The sequence below is a fragment of the Prionailurus bengalensis genome, chromosome D1, assembly GCF_016509475.1.
Source record: "Prionailurus bengalensis isolate Pbe53 chromosome D1, Fcat_Pben_1.1_paternal_pri, whole genome shotgun sequence".
Taxonomy (NCBI): domain Eukaryota; kingdom Metazoa; phylum Chordata; class Mammalia; order Carnivora; family Felidae; genus Prionailurus; species Prionailurus bengalensis.
This window is the reverse complement of record NC_057346.1, coordinates 112,293,902-112,310,694: the sequence shown is the minus strand read 5'-3', so window position 1 is coordinate 112,310,694 and position 16,793 is coordinate 112,293,902. Positions and strand designations below refer to the sequence as shown.

General features: G+C 59.0%; 1 protein-coding gene across 1 annotated transcript; it reads left to right on the top strand.

Annotated features, from left to right (window-relative positions):
* The first annotated feature begins 3,512 nt into the window (after positions 1–3,512).
* On the top strand, positions 3,513–7,365 carry FGF19 (fibroblast growth factor 19). Its single transcript, XM_043582334.1, has 3 exons — positions 3,513–3,753; positions 4,107–4,210; positions 7,023–7,365. Exons 1-3 carry the CDS (start codon positions 3,513–3,515, stop codon positions 7,335–7,337), a joined length of 660 nt encoding a protein of 219 aa, XP_043438269.1. The 3' UTR covers positions 7,338–7,365.
* Positions 7,366–16,793: the final 9,428 nt, after the last annotated feature.

Sequence of the window (16,793 nt, the reverse complement as noted above, 5' to 3'; positions counted from 1 at the left end):
CATTTGGAGCTTACAGCGTTCCTTTTGCTGTTTTACAAATAAGGAAACTGAGGCTCAAAGAAGGCTTCCCTTTTCCACTCTGGTAATGGCCTCTGCCAATCTCCCAAAAAGGGGCTGGGAGGTACCCCTTTTTTGGAATAACGATCGAAGTAGGGGAAAAACAGGTCTCGATGGTGCAGAATGCTTTGGGGGGGGATGATGCGTGTGCTAGCATATTCTAACAAAACTGTCTCAGGTGTCCCTGGGTTCCAGTCTTGGCTCGGCCAGGAACCAGTGGCTTCCCCCAACCCAAGTATTCACAGCCCTTCCTGTCCCGGGTTTGTTATGGCAGCTTTTACTTTCTAAGGAAGATTTTTTACCACCACCCAGAAGTTTCTGTAATTACAAAGAACTCAACAGCGGGGAGGGGGCAGGGGATTTGGGAGGGGCATGAGGAGGTACTTATGTACTTAAGAAGGCATGTTTGACATTGTAACGTAAATTTCTACCCATAAAGGGAAAAGAAAAACAGCTATTTTCATAGTGTAAAGACTGGAAGTGAACGAGAACAAGATTTTTCTTGGCCGTTGGGACATGCGTTTAGAAACAACGAAAATCTCTCATTTGCCACAGGAGCACTTCGGACGAGCCAAGGGCGGCCCCAGAAAAAGCGTTTAGGGCAGTTGAAACGATCCCAGTTAACATCACAAGCCAAGCTCTGCTGGTCACCTGGGCCTGAGACCCCTGGGGCCCCGGGCGGCCTGGGCACCGCAGCGAGGACGCCTAGATTCTTGCTCCAAATGCCCCTCCCCTCGGCGAATGAAATCTCAGCCGGGGTGGGTCACCTGGTTCAGTCACCACCAGAAGAATCCGCATCATCCCATCCCAGCATATTGGGGGCTGCGTGGGGTCCCCAGCAGGGGGACCTCACCTTCTCCCGGCAGCTCTCACCTGGAGCGTTGGCCGCAGCGCCCCCTGCTGGCCAGCACCGCCTTCCCTCTGCCCCTCTTGGCTTCCTCCCACTAGGAACACCAGGGGTACCCGCAGACCTGCCGGGGCTCCCGCCCAGCCCACCTGGGTGCAAACACTTGCGGCCTGTCTGGACAAGCCTCAGTTTCTCCAGATGCAGCGTGGGTTCGTCACCCAAACTTTCCGATGAACTGCGTGGCGCACAGCAGAGACTTGGTGGATGGCCGCCACTCTTCACGAACCACGTCCCCGGTACTTTATGTCCACTCTCCCAGGCGACCCCGGGACAAAGCTCAGAGCGGCCACGAGGAGGCAACAGGCCCAGCAGGTCCCTGACCAGTCCAGGGAGTGGCCGGGCACGGATCTGTGGCGAAGACGGTCCCACCCTGGAGCCCACGCCCCCACTCGGAGGCCACAGCACCTCTCAGAGACCAGGCCTGGCCCGGATTTCCAAGCTTGACGGCCTGGGTTCCAATTCCAGGTCCACTACTCACCGGATGCCTGCCACTTTTCTGAGGCTCTCGTCTCCTATCTGTTCCAGGAGGCGGGGACAGAATACCGTGGACGCTCTTAGAGGGGGTTAAGCCGAGAACGCCCGCACTGTGCTTCGAGCAGGGCCTGGGCATAGGAAGCTGATGCCTCGACCGCCTTCCTGAACTCCGTGATCACTGTGGCCAGTCTTCCCACCGTGGCCCTAGGAGGGGCAGCAGAGGAGTGGGGGGTGGAGCCAGAGGCTGGTACCCCCCCCCAGACCGATTTGGAGGGCACCCCCCCCCCAACGCAGCCTCTGCCATCCTCCTCTCTGCCCCACATTTATCCAGGATCTTTAAAACGAAAGCTGCAGGGGAGGGCAATTAAGTTTCATAGGGGCCGCTGTCGATTTAAAGCCACAGGGGGGAAGTAATTAGATTTAACAGAAGCCGTGGCTTTCTGAACCGGGGCACGCAGCGTGGGGGTCCTGGTCTAGAGAGCCTTTGAGATGATGTCTTCTTGCAAAGCCTCTCCTGGTGACATTTTCTGCGCGCGCCGTCATTAACGCCAGTCATTGGGGACTGAACATGGCCTTTACTCATTGAAATTCATTAAGCCTGGCATGGCTTTGCCTCCCCGTGTCTCTATCGTCTGCCCGCCCATTGCCTTGGTGCTGAGACAGCCCGGCCTCTCCCCAAAACTGGCGTCCTGGGGCCCCACACCCAGGAGCGTGGGGGTTTGGAGAGGAAACCGGGAAGCATGTGCGGAAGGGTCCCCAAGAGCACCCTCTCCTTCCCGCCGCGGCATTCTCTGGACGCTGTTGTCCTTTCTGCAAGCATCGTTAGAGAAAGTCTGCAGTTTGCAGGAACCACTTAACCAAGTGGCCCCAATTTCCCCTTCTGGTGCCCGCCCCCGTCCCAGCAGCGCCCCGCACCGCTGTTCTCCCCCCTCGCCTTCCTCCGACCGCGTTGTTCTCCCCCTGGCCCCCCAAGACGGCGCGCCCTGGCACCGGAGAAGAGCTCAGGGACCCGAGGACCGGATCAAGGACAAAAGGCACCCCAAACGCAGAGGGGCCTCCCTGCGCGGCGCCTGGCCCGAGCCGGGAAGCCCGAGTTTCCCCGCCCGCAGCTGGCAGGCCCCCGCGGAGGCGCCTCCGCGGCGACCGCTTCAGTTCGGGGCACCGCCGCCGCCGCCGGCCCAGGCCGGCCCAGAGGCCGAAACCGGGCCCGAAGCGCCATCTAGCGCTCGCCGCGCGCCACTCCCCCATTGTTCCTCCCGGGACTCGAGCCCGGCCCCCCGTCGGGGGGCAATTTACCGGGGTAAAAGGGGGCGGGAGGGGGGCAGGGATCGCGAGAACATAAAACCAGGAAAACGTGAGCTAGTCCGAGCTGCAGGGGGAAATTCTAATGGACAGCTTTACATCTGGAGATATGACGGCTAGGACCGTCGCGGGAGGGAGCGGAGAGCAGGCTTTTAAGGGGAGAGCGCTCCACAGCCCAGGCGAGGCTGCTCCAGACCGGGAGCGAGGGACGCAAAACTCGGCTGGTCACGGGGTTCGGGCTCCCCGCTCCTGCTAACGCCCCGAGACGAGCGCGTTCCCCGGGGCAGCCGGGGGCCCGGGGGTCTCCTTTATTGCTTTATAAAACCAAACTCGCCCAGCCAAGAGCGACCTGGCCCCCGGCCCCGCCGTCGCGCTGCGAGGAGGAGCTCCCCCGAACCCTCCGGTGAAGCGGGGCTACTCCTCCCCCAGGTCCGGGAGGCCTGGGCGGGGTCACCCGGGCGGGGTCCGGGGAGGGGCTGGGGCAGGAGGCGGGGTGTGAGTGGGTGTGTGCGGGGGGCGGAGGGCTGATGCAATCCTGATAAGAAATGCTCGGGAGTCGCGGGCACCCACCCGCCGGGCGGGTAAGACGCGCTATATAAGGTCGCTGGCCTGGAGCCACCGCGCCGTCGGAGCAGGAGCGCTGAGCGCCCAGGCGCCCGGAGCGCACCGTTGCTCGAGGGACGCACCCCGTCTCGGCACGCACAGCCCTGCTACCGCCCAGCCTCCCGCACCCTCGCCGCCAGAACTGCGCCCCGAGCCCGAGGGAGGTGCCATGCGGAGCGCGCCGAGCCAGTGCGCGGTAACGCGCGCCCTGGTCCTAGCCGGTCTCTGGCTGGCAGCAGCCGGGCGCCCCCTAGCCTTCTCGGACGCGGGGCCTCACGTGCACTACGGCTGGGGTGAGCCCATCCGCCTGCGGCACCTGTACACCGCCGGCCCCCACGGCCTCTCCAGCTGCTTCCTGCGCATCCGAGCCGACGGGGGGGTTGACTGCGCGCGGAGCCAGAGCGCGCACAGTGAGTGCCCGTCCGCCCCGGTGCCCCTTCTTCCCTTTACGTCCTGCGGGGACCCTACGTCGTGGCACCTCTGGGTTTTGCTCCCTGCCCGGGGTCCCTGACGGCGCGGGGAGGTGGGGGGATGAGGGCACCGGCACGTGGACCCAGCGCAGCCACGCGTTATCCTTCACTCGCCACCTTCGGTTCCCGCACACCCCCCGCTCCCAGGAACCTGGGTGCTCCATTCCCTCCCCAGGGTCCCAGCCTGCACGCGGAGGTGGAGCGGGGAGGGCGTGGGCCCGTGCGCCAACCGCATCCACGTGCTGTGGGCCCAGAGGGTCCCGGCTACAGCCTTCTGCTTCCCTCACGCTCAGGTTTGGTGGAGATCAGGGCAGTCGCTCTGCGGACCGTGGCCATCAAGGGCGTGCACAGCGTCCGGTACCTCTGCATGGGCGCCGACGGCAGGATGCAAGGGCTGGTAAGTGTCTCCCCCCCGGGGGTACGCGCTGGGGCGCGGGACCTGCGCCAGTCCCCAGGCGGAGCCTTGCTGGGAGAGGGGGGCGGTGCGCGCTGAATCGAATCCAGGGTTTCCTCGCTCTGGCCGCCGGGTCCGGCACGGAGCTCGGAAGGGAAGACGGCAAAGGGCCAGATTAATGGAAAGTGCGAATTCTTTTCCACGGAGGTTTACGGTCCTGGCTAGTGGCCACAGGGCGGATGAGAGCTGCCTTTGCATTTCCAATTGAGCCGCAGGCCGGCCCAGTAGGACGGAGGAAACGCGGGACCCGGCTTGCTTTGATATTAAACAGTGAAACCCACCTCGGGCCTTTGCAGACTCGGCCTGCGCGTGGGTGGTCCTCGCCTCCGTTTCCTTCCCTACGCTGAGAAATAAAAGGAAGGAACGAGAAAGGATATTCACAACTTGGGTCTTTTTTTAAAAAGCCAATCTTCACATGAGGCAGGAATAAAAAAATCACATCTGGGATTGGGAAGGTTTTCAGCTAATTAGTTTTTATCTGCTAGCAGTGTGGTTTCCTCCGGACGCCTTGGGCTCACCTGTACTGCAGAGGCTTTGGGGGGGAGGGCGCTGGGGGGAACGGGCTGGGAAGGCCCAGGTGACCATCGAGGTCTCGGGGCAGGAAGTGTGCGTTTGCTGGGTCCTGGTCTCTGGGAACAAAGGCGGGGGAGTTCAAAGGGAGCCCGCGCCCCTCCCGCGCCCCCGGGCGCACAGAAGAGGCTGTGTGAGGTCCCGGCCGGGCGCTGGGCCTCAATGCAGCCCCGCTGGGCCGGGGCCTCGGACGCTGGAGCGGGGCGGAGGGGGGCGGGGAGGCCGCGCCTCCCGGGATGCCCCCGCCCCCCAGAAAAGATGCAGAGGCCGGGCCTCCCCCGCAGCGCGAATCTTTCTGGGGTCCGCCTTGTTTTGTGGCCCCGAGGCCAGTGTATTGCATCTACACCCGGACTGCCTGCTTCGGGTTTTATGGCGGAGTCCTGCGGGAAAGGGCGAGAGTGGAGTGGAGGGAAGGAAGGGAGGTGGTCGCTTGCTGAAAGCTGACACCCACTCCAAACCCGCAGTTGCCACTTTTGTTATTGCAACAGTTGGGGGGCGGGGGTGGCGGGGAGTAGTGGCCTGAGGACCCGGGGGGCGCAGATGGGTCCACCCACCGTTCAGTCCAAGCTCGGGGGATGGGGGGGGGGGTCGGGGAGGGATGCCCCTTAACCGAAAATCCTGTTCTGCCTCTTGATCCCTTGGTTTTGTTTTATTGTTATTTTTATTTTTTAAGACAAATTCCGCTTTCTCCAAGAAACTTGAAGTCACTTCATTTTCTGTGCGGAGTAGAGCGCGGGGCGCGAGTTCCGCCCAAAGACCCAGCAGCCATCGCTTTTCCTTCCCTTGTTTATTTATCGGTTCGCATTTCCCCAACGTCTGGTGGCTCTGTCCCAGTGCACGGGTCATGGGGGGCCAGGACCTGTTGCTTCATTAGACTTGAGCCTTATCAGCGCCTTATCAGCACCGCACTCACTCACCTGCAGTTCAGCGACCTTTGTAGGCTTGGGCACGAAGGAGACTGGGTGCCTCCCGGGGTTGTTTACCGCCCAGCCCTCCTGGCTCCCCGCCTGGGGCTGTCCTCCGCGTCCCCCACGGGGTAATGACCTTCCCCAGCTTGGCACAGGACTTGGCCCACCGCTGCCTCTCAGCTACCAGTGTTCTGGGACCCTGGGGGCTGCTTTCTGCCCTTCCGGTGGCATTTCCGGCCACCCGCTGGGTGCAGGCTCCGTCTTGGGCCAGGGGGGAGGGGGCTGCCTTTATCCTGATAATCCTGGCAGGCTGCCTGGAAGGCCCTCCGCCTCTGAATGAGGGAGCCCTGATGTTTCCTACCAGGGCATCAGACAAAAAGGCCTCTGGGTCGCCCGCTGTTAACTCAGGCCTCAGTGGGGAGTAGATGCTTTAATCTGGGCCCCAGGTTGGATTGGGACAGCACACCCACTTTAGCAGTGTCTCCCAAAGTGCCGGTGGATGCCTGGAACCTTGTGATGTTAATAGTTGTGCATTTAACGTAAAGGGTGAGGGGCCCAGTATACATATCGCACCTCCGATTTTGTGCATATCAGAACAAGACCAAGTTTAAGGGACGTGATTTAGAGAGAGATCCAAAAGACCCAGGTAACGTATATACAGATACTGAGTATATACACGACATGTATTCCTGGAGTCTATGTGTGTCGAAAAGTTATAAAGGTATATAAAACATCTATATGTATACATTTATAAAGTATATATATGTTCTATATTTAACATTTACTGTTATAATTGTTCACATTTATTTTTTTTAAATTTTTTTAGTGTTTATTATTTTGAGGGGAGGGAGACACAGAATCCGAAGCGGGCTCCAGACTCCGAGCTGTCAGCCCAGAGCCTGACGCGGGGCTCGACTCACGAGCCGTGAGATCACGACCTGAGCCGAAGTCGGAAGCTTCACCGACGGAGCCACCTAGGCGCCCCTGATTTTTCACATTTATATATTAGTATACGCTCACTGTGTATAGTCATTAGTATAATGCATACCTTAATAATACAAGTATATATTTGCATACATAATCATGGACTTTAGACACCTTCGTGCTTTATATAACCTCTAACTCTACGTGCAGATAGATACATACGACCATCACGCAGACCCAAGTGGGAGTATGCACCACAAGTGCTCGCCTGTGCCCGGTTTCCCTGCTCCTTCTGGGGGTGGCACCCCCAGGGGGCACCCACGGGTGCTCACGGCTGTCTCTTTTCTCCCCAGCTTCAGTACTCTGCTGGGGACTGTGCCTTCCAAGAGGAGATCCGCCCCGACGGCTACAACGTGTACCGGTCCGAGAAGCACCGTCTCCCTGTCTCTTTGAGTAGTGCCATACAGAGGCAGCTGTACAAGGGCAGAGGGTTTTTGCCCCTGTCCCATTTCTTGCCCATGCTGCCCGGCAGCCCAGCAGAGCCCAGGGACCTCCAGGACCACGTGGAGTCGGAGAGGTTTTCTTCACCCCTGGAAACAGACAGCATGGACCCTTTTGGGATTGCCACCAAAATGGGGTTAGTGAAGAGTCCCAGCTTCCAAAAGTAACTGAGGCTCTGGCCTCCCTCCCCCCCTCCCTCCCCCGCCTGTAGAGGCCAGGACCCCAGACCTGGCGTGTTTGCAAACTGGGTTCCGGCTGTGCTTCTACAAGTAGAACCCTGTTCCTTTTAGCTTTAGGAAGAAACGTAGACAACTTGTACGTAAACAGAGTTTTACAGTGGCTGTGCCAGCTCTTAGCGGATAGACTTGCATGATCGTGAAATTGTAAGCCCTCCCGCACCCAGCACCTTCACCATTGCTGGATGATTGGCTGTGGGGCCCTGATACTGCTTGAATATCTCCACGGACCCGGGAGCTCACTACCTTTGGGAAGGTACTTACCGCCAAGCTGAAATTTCCTGCAGTTCTCCGTCGTCTCCAGCAGGGCGGGGGGGGGGGGGGCAGCCGGAAGAAAAGACGCCATTTGGAACTCATGTACGGGTGATCAGCTTTGTGAAACCTTGGGAAAATTGGACTCCACCACAGGAGAATTGATGGAAGGTGGCAACTCCAAGGAGGTTCATTGACTCTCCCCAACCGCCCCCCCACCCCAGGACAGAACCGACCGACGGCCCGCCAGGCTTCAGGAACAGGGGGAGCCCACAGGCCGCCTCCAGCCTGGGTAAATCTTGAGAACTCCCGACTACGGCTGGTTCTGGGACAGATCACCGTCACCAGACTCCTTGGCAATCTGCCCAGGGCACACTGGGAAGTCACTTGCTGCCCCCCGGACGGCCAGCGCCCTGCACGAACCCACCGCGTGCCGGGGCTCAGACTGGTTCCCCCAAGTGCACGGCCACCTGGCCACCTGCTCAGAGGGACGGGACGCGAGGACAGTGCCGGCAGCCCTTGCCGTGACGATGCGGGTTTCCACGGGATCCCGTCTGCTTGGGTCACGTGGGTTTCCCACGAGCGCCCCCTCGGGACGGAAACCCACAGGCCTACCCCCTTCCCGCTCCCACACACGATGCCGTGGCTCTGGCGTTCTCTGCCCCCTTAAGCGCCGTGGGTACGGACCAGAGAGGAGCCCACGCCATCTTCTGGGGCTGCTTCTGTTTCCCCAGCCCCGTGCCGGCTCCACGTCTTGCCGTGCCACGGGACTCGACGGCCTCCCTCCTTAGGCAGACCGGCACATTTCATTCAAAGAGCCCCGGATCTCGGCCAGTCACCTGCGGAAGCAGCCGGGGAGAGGGGGCCTTTTCCCCAGCACTTAGTTTCCCACGCGGTATTTATGAGTAATTTATTTTGTTTGATATGTACATTGCTTTATTTTCTTACTTTATTTATACCGCCCCCCCAAGTTGTATTTATGACGTACGTGAGTTTTGTTTTCTACATTAAAGCACAATTTGTACCAGAAGTTACATTTCGTTAGCCACCTGGGTGCCTGTGAGGAAGAGCGGGGGGCCGGGAAGGGAAGCGATCCCGGCGCTGGGCTCAGAGGACACGCTTCGTGCGCGGGCTACGTTTAAAACTCCACTTGGTACGGGAGCTCCTGGGTCATTGTCACCGTCCCCTAAGCTGAGGCTCGGGTGGGTTGAACAATAGGTTAAACCCAGAGGTGGAGGCTGGTTGGAGCCGGCTTCCCTTCCTGCCTGGGTGCCAGACTCCTACACGTTGGGGCAGCCACGGCATAGGAGTGTGTGTGTGTGTGTGTGTGTGTGTGTGCAGATGCCTGAAACAGGCCCCAACTAGCAGTGGCCTGACTGTGTCTCACCCGCAGCATATTGACATTCGTGGCCACAGTATTCTCTGTCGGGGGCGGGGCTCCTGAGTGCTTAGATGATGAACAGGGACGCTGGTCTCCAGCCTCTAGATGTCAGCAGCAACCCCTCATTAGACAGCCAAAAACTGAAAGCAGTTGGCTGCAAAATTCCCCTACTAGCCGTTCATCCTGGAGCAAATCCTCGACCTCTCTGAGCCTCGATTTCCCCACCTGTAAAATGGGACGAGGACGGGGAGAGCGGCGAGGAGGGGAACAGCCACGTGGTGGTGCCTGATGGGGACAAGGGTCCAGTTCAGTCCTTCAGCCGGGAGTTACTGGGCGGGTTATGTCGGCCGTCGCTGCCATGAAGATCGTGGTTAAAGTCTACCGACGCCTCTCACGCCCCTGGCGAAGGGTCCTCACTCTTGAACGTGACAATGTGGGCTGGACGACGCCCGCTGTGACCGGCAGGTAGCATCGTCTACCCCCTGGTTCCACAGGTGAGGGAGGACAGGACCAGCGAGGGAGGGCACTCATCCGAAGTCGCACGGTCCGGAAGCAGCATGGCAGAAGGGCTGCGGGGTCAGGCCGTGAGCCCCCCGCTGTGTCACCTCCAGGAAGTCCGGCCAACCCTCAGCCTGCATCCTGGTGTGGCCGGTGAGATGAACCATGTCTGCACCGCGGGACTGTTGGGAGAATCGAATGGAATTATGTCTGCAAGATGCCTGGTATACAGCGGGCTGACAGCCCACAGCAGCCCTCGCCAGGACTAGAACTCTCGGCCCTGGACGACGATTTCCACTGGCTCTTAAATCTGGTTGCACGTTGAAATCGCCCGGGGAAAAATACGACAGCTAGGCCCCATCCTCAGAGGTCCTGGTGGAACCGGAATGGGCGTGGCCTGGACATTAGGACTCTGTAAAGCTCCCCGGCGATTCAAATGTGCAGCCGAGAATGAGAGCCACAGGAAGACAGTTTCCATTTGATCCTTTGTGCTCTGGAGACCAATGCTTCAGGGGGAAAATGATGTGGCTGTCCTCCCTGCAGCACAGCTGACAATGATGAGTGAATGCACGGCTTTGTAAACTAATTCACACTAGAGTGTTGATGGTTGGTACATTTTCACTGTCTCTGTGGAGAGCCGTCCATCCATAGGAATGGATGACGTGGGCCCTCTGGCAGGAGACGAGGATTATTTTTCAAGGCTGCACCCTTGTACTCACCCCCCACCCCGACCCACCTCTGCTCCACGATTCAGGAAGGAGGGTTTGCCTTTTTGCCGCATCTCCCTTCCCTGCCTCGGACAGCGTTGTCAAAATGTAGCAAATAAAAACACAGCAGCGCCCGGTTCCATTTGAATTTCAGACAAGCAACATATTTTTTAGTATAAGTCCATCCCACGCAGTAGGAGATATACTTACACTAAGAAACGATTCACCGTTCACCCGAAATTCGGATTTAACCGGGTGCCCTGGATCGTACCCAGCAGCCCTCGCTTTAGACCCACCGCACTGACAGGGGGTCAAATGGCGAGAGAGTCGCGGGGGCAGGAAGTAGTTCAGTTGGATAAGCCTGTCCAGGGGTGAGATCCCAGAAGCAGAATCCAGAAGACTTCTTCCTTTGGGCTGTTTCCCCACCTGTGAAGGGAGGATCCTTAGGTTATGTCGCTCTTGGGGGTGACGCACCTTACCGAACGGCCCCACCTGGCTTCGGGCGTGCTGCGGGGGGGGGTGGCCGGTGGGGGGTGGGGTGGCGGGAACTGCTCGGCTTTTGGCGTCTCCTCCCCTGGAAATGACAGATGGTCCCCAGCAGCTCCAGCCTTTTCTATCCTCCTGCAGCCTCAGCAGGGAAGACAGACATCCTGTTCCAGCAACAGCTCCTACCAGGGTCCCAGAACCTTCTGCTGTCCCGAGTTTATTTATTCCCCACCAGATCTCTGCGGCCCGGGGCCCGGGGGGCTCGTATCGGCCAGCCCTGACTCACGATCCCCGACTGTCCTTCAAGAGAAAGGAGCCTCATGGTCTAACACGCTTAGCCCTGGCTTTACCAGTCTGATGGCCGCCGTTCCTTTCTGAGGTTCCGAGTCTTTTTCTGTTATTAGTTCTTCAGAGAACCCAACTTTGCCGCCCTTTGGAGGCCAGGATGGCAACACCTTGTCCCGATTTCCCCTCCGTCTGGGCCGGCCTGTGTTTCTCCTTCATTCCAGCCTGTCTGCGGAGGAAGGCTGTTCTCCACCACTTTCCTCGTCCTCCAGCACCCCAAAATGTGACCGGGTTTGGAGATGGGACCTTTAAACGAGGTGATGGAGGGGGCACCTGGGGGGCTCGGTCGGTGAAGCGTCCGACTTCGGCTCGGGTCACGATCTCACGGTTCATGCGTTCGAGCCCCGCGTCGGGCTCCGGGCTGACGGCTCGGAGCCCGGAGCCCGCTTCGGATTCTGGGTCTCCCTCTCTCTCTCTCAAAAGTAAAGAAACATGTAAAGAAAATTAACGTAAAAGGTGATTAAGTCATGGTGACCTGATGAGAAGACAGGAGCAGGACGCACAGGGAGATCTGTCCTCGAGCTGGGGAGAGAGGCCTCCTGAGCCACCCAGCCTCGGCCTTCCAGCCCCCAGAACAGAGACAACAAACGAGTGTTCGAGCCTCGCCCTCGCTAGCATTTTGTCCCTGGGCTCGTAGCAAACCCCTGTCTGTCTCCACGTGGTCTGTTCATGAAGACACGGTGGGGGGGGTTTGAACCCGCCCCCGCCCCGTCTCTCCCAGAGGGAAGTCTCCCCGAGCAGGTTCCCTGCTTCCCCCCACACCGGGCTCACGGAAGGCCCTGGAAGGTGTTGTGCTGCATTGCAGGCAAGAGACAGAGTGCCCCGGGGCTCTGGCTCCGAGGCCTGTCTCCGGGACGTGCCCGCACAGTGAGGGCTGGAGGGACACCCAGGTGAGGCGGGCTCCTTTTTGGCCAGGTGGAGAAGGTAAACTCTATTCCTAGGGCCTTGGAGGGTCACAGGGGGTCACCCGGCCCCGGGGATGCAGGTCCCTGGGAAGTGCCATCCGCCATGGGGTGTAGAACAGAATGGGGGACGTCATCGCCGGAGTCCCCCAGGCCACGTGGGTGGGGTGCGGTCTCTGTGGCAGTCAGGGCTCAGGGACAGCGGGGGGAGAGCGGGGGTCCTGGGAGGAGTCCTCACCGGCCCCAGCTCTGACACCAGCGGCTGACCCCCTGGGCCCTTCGGGGGGGCCCCATCTTCCCGCCTGTTGACTGGGGGGGTCCTTGGATTCCATTTAGAGGGGTGTGTATTTTTCTTTATTAGCCAAGGTGTGGGCAGGGCCTCACTCCCTCCGGAGGCTGTAGGGGCGAGGATCCTTCCTGCCTCCTCCAGCTTCTGGGGGGCTCCAGGCGTCCCTGGGCTGATGGCTGCGCCCCTCCGGCCTCTGCCTCTGGCTTCATGTGGGTCATCCAGAACGATCCCGTCTCAAGATCTTTACATCTGCCACGATACTTTCCCCAACTGAGGTCACATTCTTTGGTTCTGGGGGTTAAGAGGTGGACACATCGTCTTGGGGAGCATCATTCAACCCACGACCGATGGAAAGTTGAGAGGAATTGCCACGTCGGAAAGGGTACGCACGTTATGCGTCTTTCCAGAGGCCGCCGGATTGCACGCTCAATTTGTCCAGGGGCAATGCTTATGCACGTGACGTGTGCAGTCAGGTCCCTCAGCACCACCGCAACTGTTTACTTTAGGAAGGACGGGGGGCCGACGGTGAGGGCGCCAGGCCTGGAGTTTCACCCACGACCGACACCAGCCCGGGACTGGTAGGGCTCCGGCGGGGTGGGCATGGGAGAGGCCCGAGGCAGGTTGGGGGTGGGTGGGGGTCACCTTCCTCGTCAGCTGTCCAGCCCTGTGGCTCCTGGGCCCCCAGGTAGCGTGGACGGAGCCCAGGCCCAGGTGCAGCCTGGATCCAACACCAGCCCTGGATAAAGCGTCTGAGAGCTGGGGGCAGCTGGGCTCAGACCAGAGCAGGTTGATGGGAGGAGTTCTAGAGTGCTCTCCCTGGGAGACCTGGGACTCGGGGCTCCGCGATCGTGCTCCTCATCGGAGCTGGGTGATGTCAGTCGCCAGGTTTCCTTCTCCTTATGTGATCGGAGTGCTCCCAGCTGGACAGGGGCAGTGAGTGGGTCAGGACCTGCTCTCATGGGGCCTGGGCGGCTAGAGGCTGGGGTAGGTGGTAATGGAGGGAGGCCATGTGGTCGGGGGTGGCTTTAACATCTGCCCCTTAGAAGCCACGTGGCCCCCCCTCGCCCCCAGAGCCTCAGGGTCCACCCTGAGTGATACTGATAACATCCCTCCAGGGCACATTTTTAAGAATTACAAGTGATAACCTAAGAAGAGGTTCTGACACACAGATAAGTGGGTCCTTATCGTCATTATTGTGGCCTGGCTGGGGAAACGGAAGCTCGGGATAAGAATGTTCTAGCCCCGTAAAAGGGCCGCCAGTAGGGATTTCCCGAGCCCGGCGGCAGGTGGCCCGGAGCCGAGCTGGGAGGCGCGGCCCGAAGCGCAACGGCGCCCCCCAGTGGCGGGTGCGCGAACGGCCCGCGCGCGGCCGACTCCGGCCTCCTGCCTGCCAGGGTCCCCGTCCACCTGCCCAGTTTCGCGGAGAGCCTCTGATACTGGACCCCAGGAGGGCGCGGAGGGAGGGGAAGGCTCCTTCCCTGCTGCCACCTGCCGTTAGACACGCGCCTGGAAAATAACACATAAATATACACGTTTATAGATATAAATATTTATATTGACAAAAACGAACATATATCATGTGTATATCTATGAATATGTTTATTGCATTTCCTGCATGCCAGGCACCCATCGTCCCATCATGCCTGCGAGGCGGGGAGGGGACCAGTATTCTTCCCATTTTACAGATGAGCAAATGGAGGTGAGTCCCACTAATGCCCGGTCGGTGAGGCTGATTTTCAGACGCTGAGAAAAGCCGGTTTCCTCGAGCAGCACCACACACCCGAGTAGAGGAGGAAATGGAAACGAGGGTCTGGGCTTTACTGCTGCAGAGCTCAGAATGAGTGTGCTCAGGTTTCGGGAGCCCCAGCCTCGCCCCCCCGAGGTCACTGTCCCCCGTTGGGAGGCAGATATTCAGGCCGGGAGATAGAAGAGCTCTCCCAGGCTGGGCAGGGGAGCGAAAGCCCAGAGAGGGGCGCTGGGGCCAGAAGGACCCTGCAGGCCGTGCTCAAACATGCCAGGCAAACAGGGCCGAGGTGACGTCTGGCCCCTCCTCCCTCCCATGGCCCTGGCGGTGGGGGGGGTGGGGGGGAGGGGGGCTTCCCAGCCAGCCACCTGCCAGCGGAGCTCTTCCGCTCCTTCCTTCGCCCCCACGTCCGGAGCGTCTGTGCTGCACTAGACCCTTGGCAAAGTAAGCTTGCAACTTTGGCATCTGCAAAGATTCAGACGTTCGTATTTTCTTTGACACCTTCGCCGACTTCGAAAATCACAGTTTGGGAGACCCCCTCCTCCTCCTCCCCCCCCCCCCCCCAGCCCCGGCCCGGCTCACGCTAGACTCTGTGCAAGTGGGAAGCAGCCAGCCCTTCGGGGCAGAAGCCACTGAGATGTCAGGGTGTGTCTGTCACTCAGCACAACCGAGCCCGTGCCGACACAAGGGTGCGCGGGAGAGGTCGGTCCCCTCTCGGCCGAAGTAAGTACGGCTGCCGGATCTTTGTGCCACTTTACCCCCGATGGTCTCTGCCTCTCCATAAGCATATTGAGAGGCCTGAGAAAGTTAAAACTTAAAGGCCTGAGAAAATTAAAACTTAAAAGCTTAAGTTACGGGAAAACTGAAACCTAACCAAGCTTAACCAGCTTGTTCCGCTTCTGTACAATTGCTTGGCGCTCCCATGTATTTCTGATCAATCATAGTTGCCTGGCACAACCGTATATTCTTGATCAACCATTGTTACTTGGCACATCCGTGTATTTCTGATCAATCATAGTTGCCTGGCACAACTGTGTATTTCTGATCAACCATTGTGACTTGGCACAACTGTGTATTTCTGATCAACCATTGTGACTTGGCACATCCGTGTATTTCTGATCAATCATTGTTGCTTGGCACATCCGTGTATTCCTGATTTCCCCATGACTTGTTTGTACCTGTCTATAAAAGGGGTGTAAAAACTTCTCTCAGGACCTCTCGTCGTCACCGGCAACGAGTGCGCGGAGGTCCAGGTTCGAACCTGCAATAAATGACCCTTGCTGCTTAGCTTTGACTCTGGACTCTGGTGGTTCGTTTTTGGGGGTCCCTTAGACTCTGGGCGTTTCATTTGGTGCGTTGGCCGGGAAGACCCCCCCCCCAAACCCACCAGACCCCAAGTCAACGGGTCATTTCTGAGACCGATCAGTAAGTGAGCTGGCTCCGTCTGTGTCTGAGTCTGTTGTCTGTTCATTTCTGGCTCTCCCGCGCGGGATCTGTATCAGTGACTGACCTAGCCCTGGCGGACGCGCTATAGGGAAGTCAGTCGGGACCAGTAGGAGACGTCCTCTGGCTCCCGTCTGGGGCACTATTTTGGCCCATCAGAACTCTTTGTTCGGGTTAAGGACACCCGTTCTGTATCTGGTCTCTACTCTAAGGCACCTTTTGTTTGCCGCCGCGCTTGCGATTTAACTTGTCTCCTCTCCCCTGCAGGAATATCCAACTCGCTTCCGGAACCTAAACTAATTTAGCCCATTTATTCTTTACCTATACAGGCTATGGGACAAAACCAGAGTACACCTCTCTCCCTCCTTCTAGCTAATTTCAAAGATGTTCAGGCTAGAGGCCATAACCTAAGCCTGGACATCCGCCGGCCGAGACTCATCACTTTCTGCCGGTCTGAGTGGCCCACTTTCGGGGTGGGCTGGCCTACTGAGGGCACTTTTTATTTGCCTATAGTTGCCAAGGTAAGGGCCAAAACCCTCCGGCCAGGAGAGGAGGGCCACCCAGATCAGGTTCCCTACATCCTCGTCTGGCAAGACCTTATTGAGAACCCTCCACCCTGGATGTCCCCCTTCCTTTCCTCAGGGTCCTGTAAGATTCTCGCGGCACGCTCCACTGACCCAACCAAGCCGCGAACCCCCTCAGCACCCCTACATCCCATATTGCCTGATAGCCAGGACCTACTATCCCTGGACCCCCCACCCTATCTACCCCCTCCCCTTGCACCCCAGGCCCTACCCGCAGCGGCCGCCCCACCAGCTGCCCCGCTGGTCGCCCCTCAAGGGGAACCGGGGGGGCGGGAAGCGGCAGTTGTGCCAGAACCGGGGAGGCTACAGGCAGCGGCAGCACCTAGCCCTATTGCAAATGTAATCAACCATGAAGGGCCAGCCGGCCGAACCCGAGGGCGCACCCAGCGTGAGCCAAGCCCTCACATCCCCGACTCCACTGTAGCCTTACCCCTGCGGGAAATAGGACCCCCCGATGAAACGGGCAATCCCCGACTCCAGTATTGGCCCTTTTCCACCAGTGACCTTTATTTATAATTGGAAAATTCAAAACGCTCGGTTTTCTGATAACCCTAAAGATCTTATAGCCCTCCTAGAGAGCATAATGTTTACCCACCAGCCTACCTGGGATGACTGCCAACAGCTTTTGCGAATCCTGTTTACCACAGAGGAGAGAGAGAGAATTCAACTTGAAGCACGGAAGCTGGTCCCCGGGGAAGATGGTCAACCCACTGTTAACCCTGACCTCATTAATGCAGCATTTCCCCTAACTCGGCC

What these genes read in the sequence shown, in the direction of transcription:
- FGF19 (XM_043582334.1), top strand. Translation starts at nt 3,513, where the DNA reads ATGCGGAGCGCGCCGAGCCAGTGCGCGGTAACGCGCGCCCTGGTCCTA. An exon ending in GCGGAGCCAGAGCGCGCACA is followed by an intron (nt 3,754 to 4,106) that starts GTGAGTGCCCGT and finishes CCTCACGCTCAG; the next exon opens with GTTTGGTGGAGATCAGGGCA. An exon ending in ACGGCAGGATGCAAGGGCTG is followed by an intron (nt 4,211 to 7,022) that starts GTAAGTGTCTCC and finishes TTTTCTCCCCAG; the next exon opens with CTTCAGTACTCTGCTGGGGA.